Source organism: Pseudophryne corroboree, chromosome 2, assembly GCF_028390025.1.
Source record: "Pseudophryne corroboree isolate aPseCor3 chromosome 2, aPseCor3.hap2, whole genome shotgun sequence".
In the NCBI taxonomy this organism is placed as follows: Eukaryota; Metazoa; Chordata; class Amphibia; order Anura; family Myobatrachidae; genus Pseudophryne; species Pseudophryne corroboree.
The window spans coordinates 447,407,191-447,430,162 of record NC_086445.1 but is presented as its reverse complement, the minus strand read 5'-3'; the positions used below and the strand labels follow the sequence as shown (position 1 = coordinate 447,430,162).

At 45.6% G+C, this 22,972-nt stretch overlaps 1 protein-coding gene across 1 annotated transcript in view; it reads left to right on the top strand.

Moving 5' to 3' along the window:
* Positions 1 to 22,972, top strand: part of ATP2A3 (ATPase sarcoplasmic/endoplasmic reticulum Ca2+ transporting 3) — a 391,052-nt gene that overhangs the window by 130,471 nt on the left and 237,609 nt on the right. Inside the window, exon 3 of the mRNA XM_063953699.1 lies at positions 15,690 to 15,772. Coding sequence (XP_063809769.1) covers positions 15,690 to 15,772 — 83 coding nt within the window. The remainder of the gene's footprint in view (positions 1 to 15,689; positions 15,773 to 22,972) is intronic.

Genomic DNA, 22,972 nt, shown 5'->3' with positions numbered 1-22,972 from the left:
ATTCCCGCAGCAAATGCATGTGAGCCATAGCTCCCAGGATAAGTACTGGGAGAAAATGTCACTCGTGACTAGCCCTGGAAGTACTAGTTCATACGTAATTCTGCTTGCATCTCAGGAGGGTGTGAGCAGAAATCCGTGCATACCCCGTGGTAGTCACTGGCTTATTGTGGGCTATAACTGAATAGATTTGGGAACTTAACCAGGGCTCTAAAACCCTGCAGTAAGTCCGGCATCTGAGGGCCTCTGGAGAAACCTTATTTTTCTGTCAGCCACTAGGGGACATTGGAACAACTTCAAGACCGTGGTGGGTGATGATGGTGGCTTACAGGGAGCTGGCACTTTAAATAATCCAAAAAGTGAAACAGGCTCCTCCCCATGTATCCCCCTTCATCCCTCCGTTTTGAATTTGTGCCGAGGGAGCCGGTCTTTGCTGACTGAGCTCCAGCTCAGTCTATATTTACTTTCATATATTTAATTTATTTCGCTTTTTTATTCATGGGACTTATGGCCTAATTCAGACCTGATCGTAGCAGCAACTTTGTTAGCAGTTGGGCAAAACCATGTGCACTGCAGGTGGGGCAGATATAACATGTGCAGAGAGAGTTAGATTTGGGTGGGGTGTGGTCAAACTGAAATCTAAATTTCAGTGTAAAAATAAAGCAGCCATTATTTACCCTGCACAGGAACAATATAACCCACCCAAATCTAACTCTCTCTGCACATGTTATATCTGCCTCCCTGCAGTGTACATGGTTTTGCCCATCTGCTAACAAATTTGCTGCTACGATCAAGTCTGAATTAGGCCCTTTGTTCCCTCAGCCACCCTTCGCCACTTATATGAGAGAAGTGGGGTCTGGGTTACACACTAACAGCGTCAAGCTGCACAAGGAAAACAGCGCTTAACCTGAGAGGCACTGTTCCTCCCGAGACAGCAAGGAGAATAGCGCTTAACCTGAGAAGCACTGTTCCTCCCAAGAGAGCCGCATCCCGAGGCTTCGATTGGGTGAGTGAGCCTCCTTGTGTGAGGATCTATGAGGTGTATTCCCCCACATTCCCTCCCTTCCTCTCCCCACTGGCTATGACTGGCAGCAGCGCGGTCTCCACTACACTGCCGTGCTGACAGTACACAGCGCGGCAGTGTGGGTGAGTGAGCCTCCTTGTGTGGGCACTGTGCGCGAGTGACTGCGGTGTGGTCTCCACTGCACTGCCACGCTGACAGTACACAGCGCGACAGCATAGCTCACTCAGTGCAGAAAAGGTTAGTGGAGCGGATCCGCGGTAAGCAGCGGATCTGGGGGCTAAGATGCAGGGTATTTAAGTAGAAGGCAGACAGCATCTGGAGCACCTTGTGAGTTGGGTGCAGCCAAAGGCTGATTTTAATTGTGTAAGGCACCCACTCAAAATGGTGCGTAGGGACTTGGTTGAGATGGGTGGCTGTGCATAGGGGATGGAGTTGGCAGGTTTTCAAACTGTCAATCAGAGAAAAAGGCGCCTTCCCCAGCTAGGCAGCTCATGAATAGCAACAATGTCTCTTCTCTCAGGAATCAGCGCTGTTAGCAGAGACAGGTGCACATTCCTTCTGACTGCCAGAAACCTGAAAGCCTGCACATAAAATACAGGCTGGTTGGCAGAGGAAGTTAGAATAGGGGAGCAGTACAAATATTATGGGGTATATGCAATTGCCAGCGAATCGCGGCAATTTTTCGCCCGTCTTTTAATTCGACACAATTCGACCGTCGAATTCCGGCAGGTGGGTGCCGGAATTCTACATATTCAATAAAAACGGCCGATTTGACAGATTTTGATTAGATTTTAAAAGATGTAAGAAAAAACGGGAAAAAAACAGAAAAAAATTGTGTGGGGTCCCCCCTCCTAAGCATAACCAGCCTCGGGCTCTTCGAGCCGGTCCTGGTTCTAAAAATCCGGGGGAAAAACTGACCCGGGATCCCCCGTATTTTTACACCAGCACCGGGCTCTGCGCTGTATAAAAGTGACCCCCGGCTGTGGCATTATCTACCCAGCTAGTGGAGCCCGATGCTGGTGTAAAAAATACGGGGGACCCCTACTCTTTTTGTCCCTTGTATTTTTTGCACCAGCACCAGGCGCAGAGCCCGGTGCTGGTTTTAAAAATACGGGGGATCCCCTGTCAGTTTTTTACCCGGATTTTTAGAACCAGGATTGGCTCGAAGAGCCAGAGGCTGGTTATGCTTTGGAGGGGGGACCCCACGCAATTTTATTTTCAGATTTTTACCATTCCATTAAAAAAAATATATATTTTAAATATATAAATAATACTTGTGCCTCCAAAATAGACAATCCAAGTACCCAATCCCTTCTAATATAAATAGATATGCTATTACCAATAAAAAAAACACCTAAAAAAACATGTTTTTTAAATTTTTTATTAGATTCCGCCAGCAAAGTGTGGCGGATTGAAAATGACGAATTTACTGTCTAAAAGCACTGTTGTCGAATTTACAATCTTCAATTGAATATACTTTTGTCGAATTGCCGCATTTGTACCATTGCAGAAATGTCGAATTTGACAAATGTCGAATTTCAAATAGTCGAATTTGGAAAGTCCTTTTTTTTTTGACGAAAAATACTGAATTGCATTGTCAAATTTTTTTTTGGGGCGAAAATGTGCCGTTTTTCGACATTTTCGGGAATTCGACCGCAATTGCATATACCCCTATATCTCTCTCTCCCTCTCTCTCTCTCTCTCTCTCTCTCTCTCTCTCTCTCTCCCCCTCCCTCCCTCTCTCTCTCTCTTTCTCAATCTCTCTGTATTTTTGAGAGTGCTGGCGTGAATTGTATGTGTCTCCACTCTGTCCTTCACAATGTCAGACAAGGGACCAGCTAATAAGGCATCACAAAATCTATTTATCTGTGCTAATTGTAAAAAAAAAAAAAAATGCTCACACAGACGATTCCTCCCTGTGTGAAGCATATGCTTCAGAGGTTACATTAGTTAATCCATCCCAAGGCGCTAATTTTCCCCCTTGGACGGTAGTGCTCACAGGAACCATCTCACAATTACTTAATGAGGTGTCTGCTTTACAAAAGACGGTTAAAGAGATTCCTCAAAATGATGTATTTTCTATTGCTACAGAACCACCCTGGGTGGCAGGTCTTCTCTCTCGGGGAGAAGCTGAAGAGGACGATCGTGAGTTGGGCGAAATTACTGACCCAGACGAAGAAGTTCCACAGGAACCTTCTCAGGGGGTTGAACCACTTATTTTAGCTATAAGATAAGTTTTGAACACTTCCAAGGCTACGACACCGGATTCACCATATACTGCTTTATTTGGTAGAAAGCAGCGTTCGTCGGTCACTTATCCTTTTTCCAAGAAACTGGATGATCAGCTGATTGAGGCTTGGAAGCACCCGGTCAAGCGGTTTCAGATGCCTAAAAGTTTTCTAAGTATTTATCCATTTCCATCAGCTATGACTGATCAATGGTAGATGTTACCTCGAGTGGAGTCCTCTACCCAGGTTGTCCAAATAGACTGCATTACCTGTTCTGGGAGCAACTTCATTGAAAGACCCGTCTGACCGGAAGCTGGACACCATGTTGAAGTCCATCTATTCTGCCGCAGGTGTCTCACTTAGACCAACCTTGGTAAGTTCCTGGGTGAACGAGGCAGTAGAGCATTGGACCACTAAATTGATATAGGACTTACAAGAGGGAGTTCTGTTAGAAGAAGTATTGATCTTAGCGGAACATATTAAGGAATCGGCTATATACCTAGGAGAAGCGGCTAGAGATATCGGACAAGTTAACTCAAGAATCTCAGCAGCAACTATTGCAACCGGAAGAGTTCTTTGGCTTCGGTCATGGCAAGTTGATGCTGAGTCAAAAAGAGCGGCGTAAGCACTTCCGTTTACAGGTGACATTCTTTTTGGGAAAGAACTAGACTCGTTAATTTCTCAGGCTACGGGTGGTAAATCTACCTTTTTACCAACCCTTTCCACCACCACCTTAGCGCTCTTATACTGGAATTGCCTTTAGTTCCACTCAGCCTTTTAGAGGACAAGGAATAACTACACCCTGGCAAGGTAGAGGTCTCTGCAAGCAACCAGCCGCTGCTCGTCGTCAAGACCCAAAGCCTGCAGAAAAGACTGGCATGATGGTCTCCCCACCCACCGGGGCCCAAGTACGGTGGGAGCGCAGCTTCAAAACTTTCAGGATGCCTAGTTCAAGATATCAGTCAATGTGTGGATTTGCAATATCTCCCAAGAGTACAAGTTAGATTTCCAAATTTTGCCACCAAATAAATATTTTACTACAAGTCTTCCACTTCTGCTGGGCAAATGTTTGGCCTTTCAAGGTGCAATACAGTCCTTGGTAGAATCGGCTGTGTTAATGCTGGTACCACTGCTTCAACGAAAGAAGGGTTGCTATTCCAATCTTTTTGTAGTACCAAAACCAGACGTTACTGTACGACAAATTCTGAATCTGAAATTGTTAAATCAGTTTCTGTCTTATTACTGGTTCAAGATGGAGTCGCTCAACTCAGTGATTTCAAGCCTGGAATCCAAGGAATTTATGATATCTCTGGACATCGAGGATACATATTTCCACATTCCGATATGGGAACCACACCAAGTGTTTTCTCAGGTTCGCGATTAAACAGGATCATCTTCAATTCAGAGCCTTACCATTCGGTCTGTTCACAACCCCCAGGGTGTTTACCAAGGTCATGTCGGTGACGAGTGCTCACCTCAGATCATTGGGAGTCACAATAATACCATACCTAGACGACCACCTCATCAAAGCTCCATCATATCTCATTCTCCAGGAGCATGCTCTATTAACATACAATGTGTTAGTGGAACACTGATGGATAATCAATTTTCTGAAATCCAACCTTCAGTCATCACAGCGTATCCAATTTCTCGGTATGATCCTGGACACCAACGTCCAGAGAGTGTTTCTGCCTCAAGACAAAGCTTTGGGTACACAGAAAATGGTCCAAGCTGTCATCAAGCCAAGGCTGGTATCAGTCCATTTATGCATTTGTTTGCTTGGGGAAATGGTAGCAGCTTTAGAAACTGGAGTTCGTCCGTTTTCATTCACATCCTTTCCAGCTGGATCTGTTGCATCAATGGTCGGGGTCGCATCTACACCTTCAACAGTTAGTTCGACTGACTCCAGAGGCGTGACTTTTGCTTCTTTGGTGGCTCCAACTGCACAATCTCGCTGTGGGCGGTTCGGTGTATGGGACTGGACACTCCTAACGATTGATGCCAGTCTCAGGGGATGGGGCGCGGTTGTGTTGGACTTTTATCTTTAGGGCCATTGGTTTCCACAGGACTCACTGTTGCCAATAAATGTGTTGGAACTGAGAGCGATCTACAATGCGCTGGTAAAATCTGCCCAAGTTCTTTGATCCAAGGCGGTAAAGGATCAATTGGACAACGCGACTGCTGTAGCGTACAGATGGGTCCACCTTTATCTTGAGTTCTTTGCTGCGCCTAGGCACACCATGGTTTATTAACATAAACACTTCATCTATTGTTCTCAGCTGCAATACAATACAGAGAACAATACATCAGGTGATTAAGTCATTACAGCAGGGGATTAAGTCTGACTGACCTGGCTCAGTTAAAGGCCAAGATAAATGTGGACCCATCTGTACGTAAACAAGCAGGGAGGAACTCGCAGTCGCCAACCAATGCGAGAGGTGACACGCATTCTCCAGTGGGCCGAAGGCAACGCTTGTAGTCCTCTCAGCAGTATTCATTCCAGGAGTAGACAATTGGGAAGCAGACTACCTCAGCCGTCAGGATCTACATTCGGGAGAATGGGCACTTCACCTAGAGGTATTCGACGCTCAATCATCAGCTTCCTCGATACATCTCCAGAACACGGGATCCTCAGGCGGAAGCTGTAGACGCTCTGGCCGTGACTTGGTCGTACGACCTAGTATACGTGTTTCCTCCGTTTCCTCTATTGTGTCGAATTCTCAAGAGAATCAAACTGGAGTCCATCACAGTGATCTTGGTAGCACCAGATTGGCCTCGGAGAGCTTGGTTTTCAGCCCTGCGCCTTCTGCTAGCGGACGATCCTTGGCCTCTACCTCTGTAAATGAATCTACTCCAACAAGGGTCCTTCGTGTATCCAGATTTACCATGACTACGTTTTTAACGGGATGGCTATTGATGCAGACATCCTAAAATGCAAAGGGATTTCGGAATGTGTGATTTCCACGTTGTTGCGTGCATGTAAAACCTGTTACGGAAGCCCATTACCATCGCATCTGGCGTTCTTATATCTCTTGGTGTGACCGTAAAGGGTTTCAATCCAGATTATTTTCATCTCTCACGGTTCTTGCTCTTTCTTCAGGCAGGTTTAGATTCCGGACTTAGTGTAGCATCCCTGAAAGTTCAAGTAACTGCCTTATCGATTTTCTTTCAGAGACGCCTTCGGGTACAACCCCCGTTTGTTCCCCCTACAGCTCCTTGGGACTTGAATCTGGTGCTGGATTATCTGCAGTCACCCTGTTTTGAACCTTTGGAAGATGCAGCTATTAATGATCTTACTTGGAAGACTGATTTTCTATTAGCCATAGCTTCAGCCCTGAGGGTATCTGAAGAATTAAGGGCCTAATTCAGAGTTGATCGTAGCAGCAAATTTGTTAGCAGTTGGACAAAACCATGGACCAAATTCAGACCTGAAACTTTGCAGGGCTACGATCAGATACACAGACATGCGGAGGGACGTCCAGCACAGTGCTAGTCCGCCCCGCATGTAAGGCGACCCCCAGCCTGCGTTGGCTGGACCGCACCCACAAAATGACGGTCAAACGCCACCGTGCCGACCTCTCCAGCCCAGCGACCGCCTCTGCCTGTCAATCAGGCAGAGGCGATCGCAGGGCAACGACATCCGTCGGCTGTCAGCCATGCGCCGGCGCATGTGCACTTCTGACCTTATCGCTGCGCTGCGATGAACGGCAGTGTGCAATCCGGTCAGAATGACCCCACATGTGCACTGCAGGGAAAGCAGATATAACATGTGCAGAGAGAGTTAGATATGGGTGGGGTGTGTTCAAACTGAAATCGAAATTGCAGTGTAAAAATAAAACAGCCAGTATTTACCCTGCACAGAAACAAAATAACCCACCCAAATCTAACTCTCTCTGCAAATGTTATATCTGCCACACCTGCAGTGCACATGTGGCCTAATTCAGACCTGATCGTAGATGTGCTCAATTTAGCACATCTACGATTAGCTTCCCTGACGTGCGGGGGGACGCCCAGCACAGGGCTAATCCGCCCCGCATGTCGGGCCCTGCCCTGCCGCACAAGTACAAAAGCATCGCACAGTGACAGTGCTTTAGTACTTGAAGAGTAGCTCCCTACCAGCGCAACTCCTGCATGCTGGCAGTGAGCTACTCATCGCTGTCCGGGTTGCACGCAGCCGGCGTGACCCGGACAGCGACCCCGCCCCTCCCCGCTGCGTGCGCGACCCGGACAGCTACCCCCCACCCGGACCGCGCCCCTAAAACGGCGGCCAATCGCCGCTGGCCCGCCCCCTCCTGCCAAGCAACCGCCACGGCGTTTGCAGGGCTGGGACGGCCGTCGGCTGTCTGGCATGCACCGGCGCATGCGCAGTTCAGACCTGATCGGCTGCTGTGAAAATGCACAGCAGCAATCAGGTCTGAATTAGGCCCATGGTTTTGCCCAACTGCTGACATATTTGCTGCTGCTATCAACTCTGAATTACTCTCTAAGTGCCTTGTCTTGTATGCCTCCCTACTTGATTTTTCATCCTGAGTTGAGTTTAGAAAACATGCTTCCTTTCTTCCCAAGGTCCTGTCTGCTTTTGATATCAATTAGCCGATTGTGGTACCGTCCTTTACAGGAGGACTCTGGGACACCTTTTTTTCTAGATGTAGTGAGAATGTTGAAGATTTACGTGGAAAGGACAGCACCGTTACGAAAGACTGATGATTTTTCTCATACGTCCTAGAGGATGCTGGGGATGCTTCAAGAACCATGGGGTATAGACGGGATCCGCAGGAGACATGGGCACACTATAAGACTTTGAATGGGTGTGAACTGGCTCCTCCCTCTATGCCCCTCCTCCAGGCTTCATTTAGAGTCTGTGCCCAGCGAGACTGGAGGCACACTGAGGAGCTCTCCTGAGTTTCTCAGAGAGAGACTTTATTTAGGTTTTTTATTTTCAGGGAGACCTGCTGGCTACAGGCTCTCTGAAGCGTGGGAGTGAGGGTAGAGAAGCAGACCTACTTCTTTAGAGTTCAAGGGCTCTGCTTCTTAGGCTACTGGACACCATTAGCTCCAGAGGGTTCGATCACTATGGTACGCCTAGTTGCTTGTTCCCGGAGCCGCGCCGTCACCCCCCCTCCCAAAGCCTGAAGATAGAAGCCGGGTGAGTATGTGAAGATCAGAAGACTTCAGTGACGGCAGAAGGCGACTTGAGGTACCGCGCAGCGGACCATGCTCCCACACAGTTCACGGCACTACAGGGTGCAGGGCGTAGGGGGGGCGCCCTGGGCAGCATGGGGGGCCGCAAATACACTGGCAAGCAATATAACCGTGCCACAGGCATTTGTCAGGGACCCCCGCCAGTATAAAGATTTTTGAGCGGGACCTAAGCGCGCCATGTCGGGAGGCGGGGCTTAGCCGCATAGCTCTCACCAGCGCCATTTTTTCTCTTCACAGAAGGCTGCAGAGATGCTGGCCCTGATCCTCCACACTGCTGTGCAAGTAACAGGGTGCAAAACGGGGGGGGGGGGGGGGGGGACTCATAATTGGTGAATTATATATATTGTAAAAGCGCTAGCAGGTCTGGGCAGTATTATTGCTGACTTCAGAAACGGGATAGGCGCTGGGTGGGAGCTGGCAGAACTCTCTCTGTGTCTCTCTAACAGGCTCTGCTGTAGGTCTGTCCCCTATAGCCCAGTGTGTTTGTGGCTGTCGGTACGTGTGTGTCGACATGTCTGAGGCTGAATGCTCTTCCCAGGAGGAGCCTAGCGTGGGGACTGACAGTTCTGTGACAGTGTCTGCACCGCCGACGGATGATTGGGTCAATATGCTGAGTGTTTTAAATACGAATGTGACTAAGTTGGCTAAGAGGTTTGATAAATCTGAGTCTAAGAACCAGACATGGAGGAAAATTCATGGAGGATGCTTTGTCACAGGTCCAGACCCCTTTGGGGTCGCAGAAACGTGCATTTGCCCAAACAGCAGATACGGATACCGACACGGACTCTGATTCCAGTGTCGACTATAGTGATGCCAGATTACATCCAAAACTGGCTAAGAGTATTCAGTACATGATTGTGGCGATAAAAGACGTATTACATATCACTGAGGACCCTGCTGTTCCTGATACGAGGGTCTGTATGTTTAAAGGCAAGAAACCTACGGTAACGTTTCCTCCCTCTCATGAACTGAATGCACTTGTTGAAAAAGCTTGGGAAAATCCCGACAAAGGGTACATGTTCCCAAAAGAATTCCAATGGCTTATCCATTTCCCTCTAGGGACAGGGACAGCTGGGAGTCAATTCCCACGGTAGATAAAGCTTTGTCGCGTTTATCCAAAAAGGTAGCACTTCCGTCTCCTGACACCGCAGCCCTGAAGGATCCTGCGGATCGTAAGCAGGAAAATACCCTGAAGTCCATTTATGTCACTACAGGGTCGATACTCAGACCCGCTATTGCTGCAGCATGGGTGAGTAGCGCTATTGAAAAGTGAGTGGAAAACTTGTCATCGGAGGTAGATTCCCTAGACAGGGATAGTGTGCTTTTGACCTTGGGTCATATCAAGGACGCTGCAGTGTATTTAAAAGAAGCAGTAAGGGATATTGGCCTTTTGGGATCAAGGGCCAATGCCATGGCAGTCTCTGCTAGGAGAGCATTGTGGATTCATCAATGGAATGCTGATGTGGATTCTAAGAAGGCGATGGAGTCTTTACCATTTAACGGTAAGGTCTTGTTTGGTGACTGACTCACTGACCTGGTCTCTACGGCTACAGCGGGTAAGTCCGTCTTTTTTATCTTCTGTTCCTGCACAGCAGAAGAAATCGCCTCACTATCAGATGCAGTCCTTTCGGGCCAACAAATTCAAAAAAGGACGTGGGTCCTCCTTCCTTGCTGCGGTGGGACAGGAATAGGAAAAATGTCACAGGCTGTGGCAAGTTCCCAGGAGCAGAAGTCCTCTCCGGCTTCTACCAAATCCACCTCATGACGCTGGGGCTCCGTTGCGGGAGTCCGCACCAGTGGGGGCACGTCTCAGGCTCTTCAGTCAGGTTTGGGTGCACTCGGACCTGGATCCTTGGATAGTAGACATAGTATCCCAAGGGTACAAGTTAGAGTTTCAAGACGTGCCCCCTCACCGATTTTTCAGATCGGCCTTACCAGCTTCTCTTCCGGACAGGGAGATAGTAAGCGCTGCGTTACGAAAGTTGTGTCAAAATCAAGTAATTGTCACGGTACCCCGTCTCAGCAGGGGTAAGGGTTTTATTCGATCCTTAAGTTTAATGCCGTGACGATCATCCTCGGACTGTGGGACGTTCTGTTGCAGTATCCATGTCCTTGATTGTTTTTATGAATAAATCTGTGAGGCTTTTAAGTACACCGGTTTCCTGCCTTCTGTCTACACCGTGTGGGGGACTAAAAGAAACCTTTCAGTGCACGCGAGACTGAAAGTCAATGTAAGTGTGATTCCTACAGCGTATTGCCTGTGATACAAACTACAGCCACTACCTATGGGTTTAAAAGATACCTTTATAGGAACGCGGGATTGAATTCAAATGTGAGTGTCTTTTCAATAACGCGGGACCACTTGAAGACATAACTGGATGAAGCTACATGTTTTCTGTATTCTCCAGTTATGAAAGTTTTAACTAAATTATTAAAACAGTTACAGCGCTAGTTTTTATCGTTTTGTGTGTACAGTTTTATTCGAGCCTGTTCGTGGTCCCGAAGCTGGATGGCTCAGTCAGACCGATTCTAAACCTAAAATCCCTCAATTTCTTTCTGGAAAAAATTCAAGTTCAAGATGGAGTCCCTACGAGCAGTGATCTCTAGTCTGGAGGAGAGGGATTTTATGGTGTCGGTCAACATAAAAGATGCCTACTTACATGTCCCCATATATCCTCCACATCAGGCTTACCTGAGATTTGCTATGCAGGATTGTCATTACCAATTTCAGACGTTGCGTTTGGTCAGTCCACGGCTCCGAGGATTTTCACCAAAGTTATGGCGGAAATGATGGTTCTCCTGTGCAAGCAGGGAATCACAATTATCCCGTACTTGGACGATCTCCTCATAAAGGCGAGGTCCAAGGAGCAATTGTTGAAGAATGTTGCCCTTTCACTGACGATTCTGCAACAGCACGGTTGGCTCCTAAATCTGCCAAAATCACAGTTGGATCCAACGACAAGGCTGTCGTTCCTTGGTATGATTCTGGATTACAGAATTACAGAGAGTTTTTCTTCCAGTGGAAAAAGCTTTGGAAATACAGAACATGGTAAAACAGATTCTGAAACCGGCAAGGGTGTCAGTTCTTCACTGCACTCGGTTGCTGGGGAAGATGGTGGCGGCCTACGAAGCCATTCCGTATGGCAGGTTCCATGCCAGGGTGTTTCAGTGGAACCTGCTGGACCAGTGGTCCGGGTCTCACCTGGACATGCACCGGAAAATAATTCTATCTCCCAGGACCAGAATTTCTCTTCTGTGGTGGCTGCACAGTTCTCACCTTCTGGAGGGACGCAGATTCGGGATTCAGGATTGGATCCTGGTGACCACGGATGCAAGCCTCCGAGGCTGGGGAGCAGTCACACAGGGAAGAAACTTTTAGGGAAAGTGGTCAAGTCAGGAAGCTTGTCTACACATAAACATTCTGGAATTAAGAGCCATCCACAACGGCATACTGCAAGCAGAACATCTTCAAGGTCTGCCGGTCTTGATTCAGTCAGACAACGTGACAGCGGTGGCGTACATAAACCGCCAGGGCGGAACAAAGAGCAGAGCGGCGATGGCCGAGGCCACGAAGATTCTTCGCTGGGCGGAAAGACATGCCAGCGCTCTGGCAGCGGTCTTCATTCCAGGAGTGGACAACTGGGAAGCAGACTTCCTCAGCAGACACGATCTCCATCCAGGAGAGTGGGGTCTTCATCAAGAGGTCTTTGCAGAAGTGACAAGTCGTTGGGGAGTTCCTCAGGTGGACACGATGGCGTCCCACCTCAACAAGAAACTTCAGAAATATTGTTCCAGGTCAAGGGACCCTCAGGCGATAGCGGTGGACGCCCTAGTGACACCTTGGGTGTTTCAGTTGGTCTGTGTGTTCCCTCCACTTCCACTCATTCCGAAGGTGACAAAAATTATAAGAAGAACAAGGGTTCAGGCGATCCTCATTGTTCCAGATTGGCCAAAAAGGGCTTGGAATCCAGATCTTCAGGAGTTACTCATAGAATATCCCCGGCCTCTTCCTATTCGCGAGGACCTGTTACAACAGGGGCCGTGCGTGTATCAGGACTTACCGTGGCTGCGTTTGACGACGTGGCGGTTGAGCGCCAAATCCTAGCCCGAAAGGGTATTCCCAGTGAAGTCATTCCTACACTTCTTCAGGCTAGGAAAGAAGTAACGGCAAAGCATTTACCACCGTATTTGGAGAAAATATGTGTCTTGGTGTGAATCCAAGAAGGCTCCTATGGAAGAATTTCACCTGGGGCAGCTGCTACATTTCCTACAAGCAGGTGTGGATGCAGGACTAAAGTTAGGCTCTATTAAAGTACAGATTTCAGCCTTATCGATCTTTTTTCAAAAAGAATTGGCCTCCCTTTCAGAAGTCCAGACCTTCGTGAACGGCGTGCTGCACATCCAACCTCCCTTTGTACCCCCAGTGGCACCATGGGACCTTAATGTGGTGTTGCAATTCTTGCAATCACATTGGTTTGAACCTTTGCGCAAGGTTGAGTTAAAATTCCTTACTAGGAAAGTGGTCATGTTGTTGGCCTTGGCGTCTGCAAGGCGAGTGTCTGAGTTGGCGGCTTGGTCTCACAAAAGCCCCTATTTGATTTTCCATGCTGATAGAGCGGAGTTGAGAAGTCGGCAGCAATTTCTGGCAAAAGTGGTTTCATCATTTCATGTTAACCAGCCAATTGTGGTGCCAGTGGCTACTGACGCCTTGGCGGAGTCAAAGTCTCTCCATGTGGTCAGAGCTTTGAAGAACTATGTCGCCAGAATGGCGCAGATTAGGAAGACAGAGGCTCTGTTTGTCCTGTGGGCTCCCAACAAGATTGGGGCTCCTGGTTCTAAGCAGACTATTGCGCGCTGGATTTGTAATATGATTCAGCAGGCTCATTCTACGGCAGGATTGCCGTTACCAAAATCGGTGAAAGCCCATTCTACCAGGAAGGTGGGCTCATCCTGGGCGGCTGCCCGGGGAGTCTCGGCGTTACAACTTTGCCGAGCTGCTACTTGGTCGGGTTCAAACACCTTTGCGAAGTTTTACAAGTTTGATACCCTGGCTGAGGAGGACCTCTTGTTTGGTCAATCGGTGCTGCAGAGTCATCCGCACTCTCCCGCCCGTTCTAGAGCTTTCCATGGTTCTTGAAGCATCCCCAGCATCCTCTAGGACGTATGAGAAAATAGGATTTTAATACCTACCGGTAAATCCTTTTCTCTTAGTCCGTAGAGGATGCTGGGTGCCCGTCCCAGTACGGGCTGTATCTGCAGTTTGGTTATAGTTACGCTCATGTTGCGTTGAGTTTAGTCACTCTGTGACTGTTGTTGGTCATGCCGTGTCATGCGTTGTTGTTGAATGCCATGTTGTACGGCGTGTAAGTGGTGTGAGCTGGTATGTATCTCACCTTAGTTTAAAATAATTAAATAAATCCTTTTCCTCGAAATGTCCGTCTCCCTGGGCACAGTTCCTATAACTGGAGTCTGGAGGAGGGGTATAGAGGGAGGAGCCAGTTCACACCCATTCAAAGTCTTATAGTGTGCCCATGTCTCCTGCGGATTCCGTCTATACCCCATGGTTCTTGAAGCATCCCCAGCATCCTCTACGGACTGAGAGAAAAGGATTTACCGGTAGGAATTAAAATCCTATTTTTTGTGCTTTTATGATCTTCCGTGGCGAAGTTGGGTCTTCCTGGGCCGCTAGTATGGGGGCTACCATGTCTCAACTCTGTAGAGCAGCCACTTGGTCCAGTATGCATACGTTTGCCAAGTTCTACAAGTTTTATATTTTTGCGGATTCATCTTCACGGTTTCGCCGTCTTGTTTTGCAAGTTCCTCAGCGATCTCCTGCCCAGTGGGGAAACTTTGGGACGTCCCATCAGTCTTGAAGTTGTGCTAGTGTCCACTAGTGGCTGACAGAAAAAGGAGGATTTTGGTACTTACAGATAAATCCATTTTTCAGAAGCCATAGGGGACACTGGCCGACCGCCCGTCGCTGCTCTCTTGCCTTCATTGTTGTTCTCTTCTGTTTGACTGTTATGTGCTCTCTTCCCTCGTATAGTTCTGTTCTCTTTTCCCGTCTCCTCTCGGCTAATTCATAACTGAGGGATGATGGGGGATAGAGGGGGAGGAGCCTGTTTTACTTCTTGGATTTTTTAAAGTGCCAGCTCTCTGTAAGCAACCATCATCACCCCCACGGTTTTGAAGTTGTGCCAGTGTCCCCTATGGCTTCCGAAAAAGGTATTTATCGGTAAGTACCAAAATCCTCCTTTCTCTACAGTCTGCAAAATCACGCTACATATATCTGCCCGTGTCCCAATGCGTACTTGCAAACATTTTCCCATGGGAAATCCATTCAACCTCTGATCTGCACAATTCCCAATTTTAAGTTTTAAACCAGGCAGGAGCATGGTAGTGACAGATTGTGGGAGTGATTGTATAATAGTAAGCATTCGCAAAGAAAGAATAAATCGGCAATCATGGGGGAATACATCCAAGCCTAATTTCCTTCCCCCAAATTGGAATGAATGCCTTGATCTTTCTGGACGTACCCCTCAATTAAGATTGTCCTACCAAAATTGGAAAAAGTAGGCAGGTACTTCCTTATGGGTGTGGATTATTAGATCTACACTAAAAAGCTCTACAGTCAATAGATCTACCACTAATGGTAGACATGCATTAGGTCGACAGGGTCAAAAGGTCGATATAGAAAAAGTAGACAGTAGGAACGGTCAAAATGGTCAAAATGTTGACATGGAAATGGTCGACTTAAAAAAAAAAAAAAAGTAGACACAATTTTTGTTTTTTTGTTTTGGGTGTTTTGTCACTTTTGTGCCACAAACAAGCCCCATTAATGTACTACGTCCCCTCGCATGGCTTCAGGCAATGTGCCTCGCTCTGCTACAGGTTGCTCTTGGCAGAGGTTACTATTTCCAATCGTAGTCCACGTGGATGGTAAAATATGAAAAAGTTGAAAAGAAATAAAATGTAAAAAAAATTGTCTACCATATGTGTCGACCATTGTCATGTCAACCTTTTGACCTTGTTGACATGTTGAATTGTCTACCTTTTTCACATGTCGACTATTTGACCCGGTCGACCTTCTAACCCTGTCGACCTAATGCATGTCTACCATTAGTGGCAGACTTATTGACTGTAGACCTTTTTAGTCTGTCATAAACCATATTGGTGGCATAAACCATATAATAACTTTTATTATCCTTTAATGTAATAAAAAATGACTTGTATTCCAGGGAAATCGCTGTGGGAACTAGTGCTGGAACAGTTTGAAGATCTTTTAGTTCGGATCCTTCTCCTGGCTGCATTTGTTTCATTTGTAAGTATGGGACGAAATGTTCTTTATTCTTGTTTAGCACTTTTTAATTTTGTTTATTTTTATATATTTTTTTTACCATGAACAAGAATCCTGAATGTTTTTTTTTTTTTTTAAAGCAATGATTACCACCTACAGAAAGGGAAGGCAACCATTTTGCTGACTGAATCAATATACATGAGTACAGCCTATAAATTAACTCCTGTTTAACCACTTGCCTGGCATGGTCGCATCAATTGCGACCACACCTGCAAGTGCCTTATCTGATCTATTCGCACAGGATGCGACCAGTCAGGTAAACAGTGTTAACAGCGGCAGGGAAGAGAAACTGCCCAAAGCTGCTGCTCTGGTCCCTCTGACTTTCTGCACCCTCCTCCAGTGTTTGCCGTGCTGCCAATCACTGCTGATCGGTCAGCACGGCACGACCCCCACACCCGGCGGCTGCAGACAATAGCAGCCGTTGAGAAAAGTGTAAGTTAGCCCCCCAGTGTGTACCCAGCTGCTTAAATGAAAGTCACGATGGTCGCAATATTTCTGATGTTCTGATGGTGCTGTCGTTTGGGGGGGAAAAAATACATTTTCAAATATTAAAAAAAAAAGTGTGTGTGTATATGGGATCCGGTCTGAAGATCGACAGTGTCTAGGTCGACAATGTTTAGGTCGACCACTATAGGTCGACAGTCACTAGGTCGACATGGATGGAATGTCGACAGAGTTTCTAGGTCGACATGTGCTAGGTCGACAGGTCTAAAGGTCGACATGAGTTTTTCACATTTTTTTTCCCTTTTTTTGAATTTTTTCATACTTAACGATCCACGTGGACTACGATTGGAACGGTAAAGTGAGCGAAGCGGTAGCGGAGCGAAGGCACCATGCCCGAAGCATGGCGAGCGAAGCGAGCCATGCGAGGGGACGCGGTGCACTAATTTGGGATCCCGGTCACTCTACGAAGAAAACGACACCAAAAAAAAAAAATCCTCATGTCGACCTTTAGACCTGTCTACCTAGCACATGTCGACCTAGAAACCCTGTCGACCTTCCATCCATGTCGACCTAGTGACTGTCGACCTATAGTGGTCGACCTAAACATTGTCGACCTAGACACTGTCGATTTGATGAACTACACCCGTGTATATAACATATATTTACAGTGTGTGTGTGTGTGTGTGTGTGTGTGTATATATATACACACACACACACACACAATATATGTATGTATTTATATATCTGTGTGTGTGTGTGGTGTAGATAATGGTTGGATATGGAATGTCCTTCTTCCTCCATGCTTATGGGGTGCACATTCTTAGTTGTGTCTGTGGCTCAAAGAATATTAGTGTGATTACATTTATGTTTTATATGTCTCAAAGTGGAATGCAGAAATAATATATGTAAATATTCATGTAGTCTCAGGGTTTTGATGCTGTTTTAACCCAGGCAGACCACACACAAACAATATTTTAGTATTCACTCTGAGATATTTTAGGGACATGGTGCTGATTGTTGAGTAGGGCACATTTTAATTTTGATGGGCACATTTTTGATATGACTCTTTGCACACAAACATATGTTTATATACATGTATTTTCACCTTAGTTTATCATGTACCCCTACATACATATAGGACACCCAACATCTGTACTGAGAAATGTTGTATATGCCCAGTCTTCTTGAAAGATCGGCTCTAGCATATAAATAATAAGTAGATAATAATTGTTTCCTCCAGTGCTGAAGTGGTTATAATAGTGGGTTACATAATAGTGGGTTACAATATATAGGTACAAAATCAGGTCTGTTTTTCTATTAGGGAAATATTTTGAGCAGTACATGCTCACTGTTTACCCTGGTCTTTCCCTCTTTATCAGAGTGCTGTTATGCAGGCAGCCACAGCAGTGATGCCATTTACAGTCCTTCCTCTGCCACCCATTTCGCTAAGGATAGACATTGGGGGGAATTCAAATGTTTGAAAAGTCGGTTGGGTGTCTGTTTTTCCTGTCTACTAGATAGGAAAAAACAGACACCCAACTGACTTTTCAAACAATTGAATACCCCCCATTGTGTTTCAATTTCAGAGGTGGGCAAAGAGTAGACAACTACAATGTATCATGCACTCTGACTGTTGCATTACAAGGGGGTGATTTATGATCCTGCAGGGTGCACTGAAGAAGGGCAGGGTGATTTTTCACATTTCAAAAAAGGGCTCCTGGCTGAAACAGCCTAGCAGGAACACCAATATCATCAGTATTGGGGGCTTGTAACTATGAACTTTAGAAAAATAAAGCATTCCTGTGGTATGTACCATCGTACATGCTTGTCATAGAAAAATATGTTTGCTGGCATTATATTCATAAAGATGAGTCCTAATAAATGTCAGAAGCATAAATTGCGAGGGACTATCAATATGGCTTGCCATACAGTATACGACTCTCGTGATATGTTTAGAGTACGTAGCTCTTCCATTAGTACAATCATAAATGCTTCATCTTACAAACTAAGTGTAAGGAATTGGATTATGAGTATAATAACAATAGTTCTATATTACTGAATGAATCATAAACACAGAAGATAGCATGTAGCTGTATTTAATGCTGCAAGCTATAAAGTGGCTCCCAAAAGGCAGTATGTAGGTGGCATAGTGATAATTAATAATAAAAATGCCATAAATTGTACTTTGAAAGATAGTTCCTGCAGGGTAAGTTTCTAGAACGGTGTGTGGGAGTGAGATTTTTTTTTCCTGCTGTTAACGGTATGCGAGTCAGAACTGTGTAGATGGAATCCACGGGGATGAGCAAGGTTATATGACACCTAAAAAAACTGAAACATACAGATACAATTTTTTGTTCCAAGGTTTTGTGCTCAAGGTTTAGTTTTGGGCTTTTGTATTAAAAAGTTATAATATTTAATGTCAACTTGTATTAGAGCAAGTGCCAGTTAGAAAACGTTAATTTGCACCATTAAGTTTTATACATGCCCATCTTGGGAGGTTCATTAAAATTCTGATTACATAGTTTTCCTACTTACCACCAGAAGAATACCTGTTAAATTTTTACTTCCTAACATATCGGGAAGTAAGAGAATAATTGAGTCAGTGAGTGAGGACTTTCGCAGAGAGAGAGAGAGATATATTTCAAGTTTTTTGGAAAGGAGAGTATACGTAAAGATTAGTATCTGTTCCTACTCTAGAGCAGCCTGCATACAGTTGACCATGGGAGAAGCAGTCCTCTTGTAGCTGAAGCCCAACAACTTTAAGTGTTTGTTCCAGGGATTTATTGATCGAAATGGCAAAACTTAATCTTACTGGAAATTGCAAACATTTAAATTGAAACGGTATCTCAGATGTTATTAGTGGTATTCTAGGAATAAAAGTGTCTTCTCCTTTGCTACATCCAATTATTCTTCTGTATGACATAGATTTTATTTTAAAATGATTTCACTTGAAAAAAAAAATGCAATTGTTGCGAGATTTGTTGCTTGTGGCACATTGACGCTATGTCATGTAGTCGCAAGGTTTCTTTCTGACAAACAATTTTTTACTACCAAAAATTGATGTGTTCAATATTTGTCGATCTGCCGCGAGGTCACTATGTGGTCGAATAGCTCATTGTTCCATAAATGTGCCTTCTCCAGGCTTATCTCATAATCTCATACCACCAAATCAAATCCTGTTCCTGTGCTTTGGCGCACCTATAGATGTGTCCACATACACCTACTGTATATACAGCTTTGGCTAATTATGTTAATTTTGTAAATGGTAAAACTATATACAGTATACAGATGTTTCCACATGCACCTACCCTCACATTATGACAAACGGCGCCATTTAGTGTTACATGGACTTTGTGACTTAGTTGTGCCAAAGCACTAATTGTAAGTTTCTAGTACACTGCAAGTGACCTAAGCAGTGGCAGATTTTTACCTCTGGGCTGCAGGACTGCAGTCCTCCAAGTAAGATCTACCACCCCAGTGAGCTCAGCTGAGCCAGTTGCAGGCTGCATTTAGCAGAGAGCATGCTTTCAGTAGGAAGACAGTTTCTGGCTTTAGGGCAGCTCTATCCGGCTGATGCAGTGTATAGAAGCTGGGGTTTTTCACATGCACAGTCAAACCACCACCGGCACCTGCCAGATCCATTGCACAGGTTCTGGGACCTGGCTGTCTCCTCATCTCCTCCTTGAGCATGGGTATTAGCAGCCCCCTAACCAAAACAGGTAGGAGCCACCACTGGATCGAAGATGCAAATTTGAGGAAAAGGTAAACAATCTAGTGCAGTGGTTCCCAAACTGTTATTGAATCACGGCGCCCTAGAGTATTAGAATTTTATTCACTGCACCCCTAGGCCAAAAGTTTGTTATTGTTTACATTTAAAAAAAATAATTATTACATTAATTCAATTGTGTTTATATGTCCTCCTTGGGTTCAGTGGTGAGGGACAGGATTTGCTTCTGTTTGTCCACATGTTTCATGATTTGACAGCCATCACTGGTTTTGCCAATTACATTGGCCATAAATAATTTGAATTGGTCGTGAACCACCAACTCAAGGTACCCCTGCAAGTGTCCTGAGGCACCCTAGCCCACAGCACACAGTTTGATAACCACTGATCTAGGGTAAAAAAAGCAAAAACCATGTCCCATATGTGTGACCCACCTATGCATCTTTATGCTTAATCTGCAAATTTATGTAATTTATCTGCTACTAAAAGACTAATCTAAAGTACCTGGTACATTATAAGCAAATTAGGACGCTAAATTGAGGAAAAAGCAGGCAAAAACATCAGTTATGCTTTATCTGCAACTTTATACTGATTATACTTTGTGATATAAATCCTAAATGCATAGTACACTTTGGGCCTAATTCAGACCTGATCGCTCGCTAGCAGTGTTTTGCAGCACTGCAAACAGATAGTCGCCACCTACAGGGGAGTGTATTTTAGCTGTGCAAATGTGCGAACGCATGTGCAGCCGAGTGGTACAAAAAGATTTTTTGCAGTTTCTGAGTAGCCCAGGACTTACTTAGCCACTGCGATCACTTCAGCCTGTCCGGGACCGGAATTGATGTCCGACACCCGCCCTGCAAACACATGGACACGCCTGCATTCTTCCAACCACTCCCAGAAAACGGTTAGTTGACAACCGCAAATGCCTTCTTTCTGTCAATCTCCTTGTGATCGGCTGTGCGAATGGATTCTTCGTAAAACCCATCACACAGCAACGATCCGCTTTGTACCCGAGCGTCGCGCCTGTGCATTGTGGTGCATGCGCAGTTCTGACCTGATCACAGTGCAGCGAAAAAAGCTAGCATGCAGTCAGGTCTGAATCACCCCATTTATGCGAACTGAGGCGTGGAATTGAGAGGTAAATGGACAGCACAGGATTCATTCCAGGTGTCTTGTGCAAAATGAGTAGCTGTAGTCTGTTTAGCAAGTGATGTCCTCAGATCATCTGCTCCTCCCATCAGCTTGTGCAAGGCTTTCTCCCTTGCAGACTCTCGGCCTGATCCAGAGGCAGTCACAGTGCTCATTTTTGTATCACAAATGCGTCCCAAGTCTCACTGTGCATGTGCCACGAGCAGCATCCGTTGCAGTGAAGGTTTGGACGCAAAGGTATTGAGCAGTTGGGCTTTGTTCATGGGAGGTAGCATGATGAGGGGAGCGGAGGTGTCTAGTAAAATGCAGGCATGTTGCTAGCATTTCGTGTGTGTGTTGCAGCCAGAAGTACCACAGGTTACATAGACGCAGTCACAATGGGATTTGTGCACACCTCTGAATCAGACCCTTCTCGACCTTCTAAGCCGCACTCTTCACAGTAAATGTAGGCACTTTTGTGCAAGACAGAAATGCAGAAAAAGTCAGCACTGGCTGTCGCTGAGTCATCCAGAGATGCATCTATTAATAGTATCATTATTCCCATAAATGCATAATGCTACTGAATATTATTTACAGTATTGAGTCTTTCTAAATATTATTGCAGTATTGAAATGGAAAATTATTGATAAATATATTTCAATAGAAATAATTAAATCTAGATATCAAATTGAGATTTCTATATATACATAGAACACAATCTGATACACTACAATTATTTATTAAGTATATAATTCTATTCTGATCAAATATACACCGGAGCAGCAGGTATCCGTTCACATGGTCGACCATGTTATGGTCGACAGTCATTAGGTCGACCACTATTGGTCGACATTGACATGGTCGACATGGACACATGGTCGGCACATGAAAATGGTCGACACATGGAAAGGTCGACATGAGTTTTTTAACTTTTTTCTTTTGGGGAACTTTTCCATACTTTACGATCCACGTGGACTACGATTGGAACGGTAATCTGTGCCGAGCGAAGCGGTAGCGGAGCGAAGGCACCATGCCCGAAGCATGGCGAGCGAAGCGGTGCACTAATTGGGGTTCCCAGTCACTTTACGCAAAAAACGACACAAAAAAGTAAAAAAAACCACGTCGACCTTTTCATGCGTCGACCTTTTCATGCGTCGAACTTTCATGTGTCGACCCTGTCATGTGTCGACCTTTCATGTGTCGACCACGTGTCCACGTCGACCATGTCAATGTCGACCAATAGTGGTCGACCTAATGACTGTCGACCATAACATGGTCGACCATTCATACCGGAACCGGAGCAGCAGACCTTTAACTTGAAACTTGATTTTGAGGATAATTTCCACATGGCCAAAGGTATGTGGCTACACCTTCTAGTTTATCCATTCCAGCCACACCCATTGCTAAGAGGTGTATGTAATCTTACAGCCAGATATTACCAGAAGAATATGCCATACCACCTCTCCACTACATCCCTTCCACTACATTCCTTTCACAACTGTAAAGCTGGGTACACACTCGAGGAACGGCATTTGTTTTGACATCCTAACCAATGCCTATCAGCCCGGATTACCAGTACACACTCAAATGATTTTAATTAAGTAAGGAACAATCATGTTCCGTCCTTCATTAGCATACTACAGGACGCTAGCGATATCGGCAGGTTTGATTTGAAGCACATCAATCCTGAAGATATCACTCGCGACCTGTAATATGCTTGTGGTCGCTTGCATTCCTGATTGTATGTTAGCTACCCGTATATTGGGCATTCACACTGAGAGATATGTCGTTCTGATTCGTCCGTATACCACATATTGGGACGATATCGCTCCAGTGTGTACCCAGCTTTAGGGGTGTATTCAATT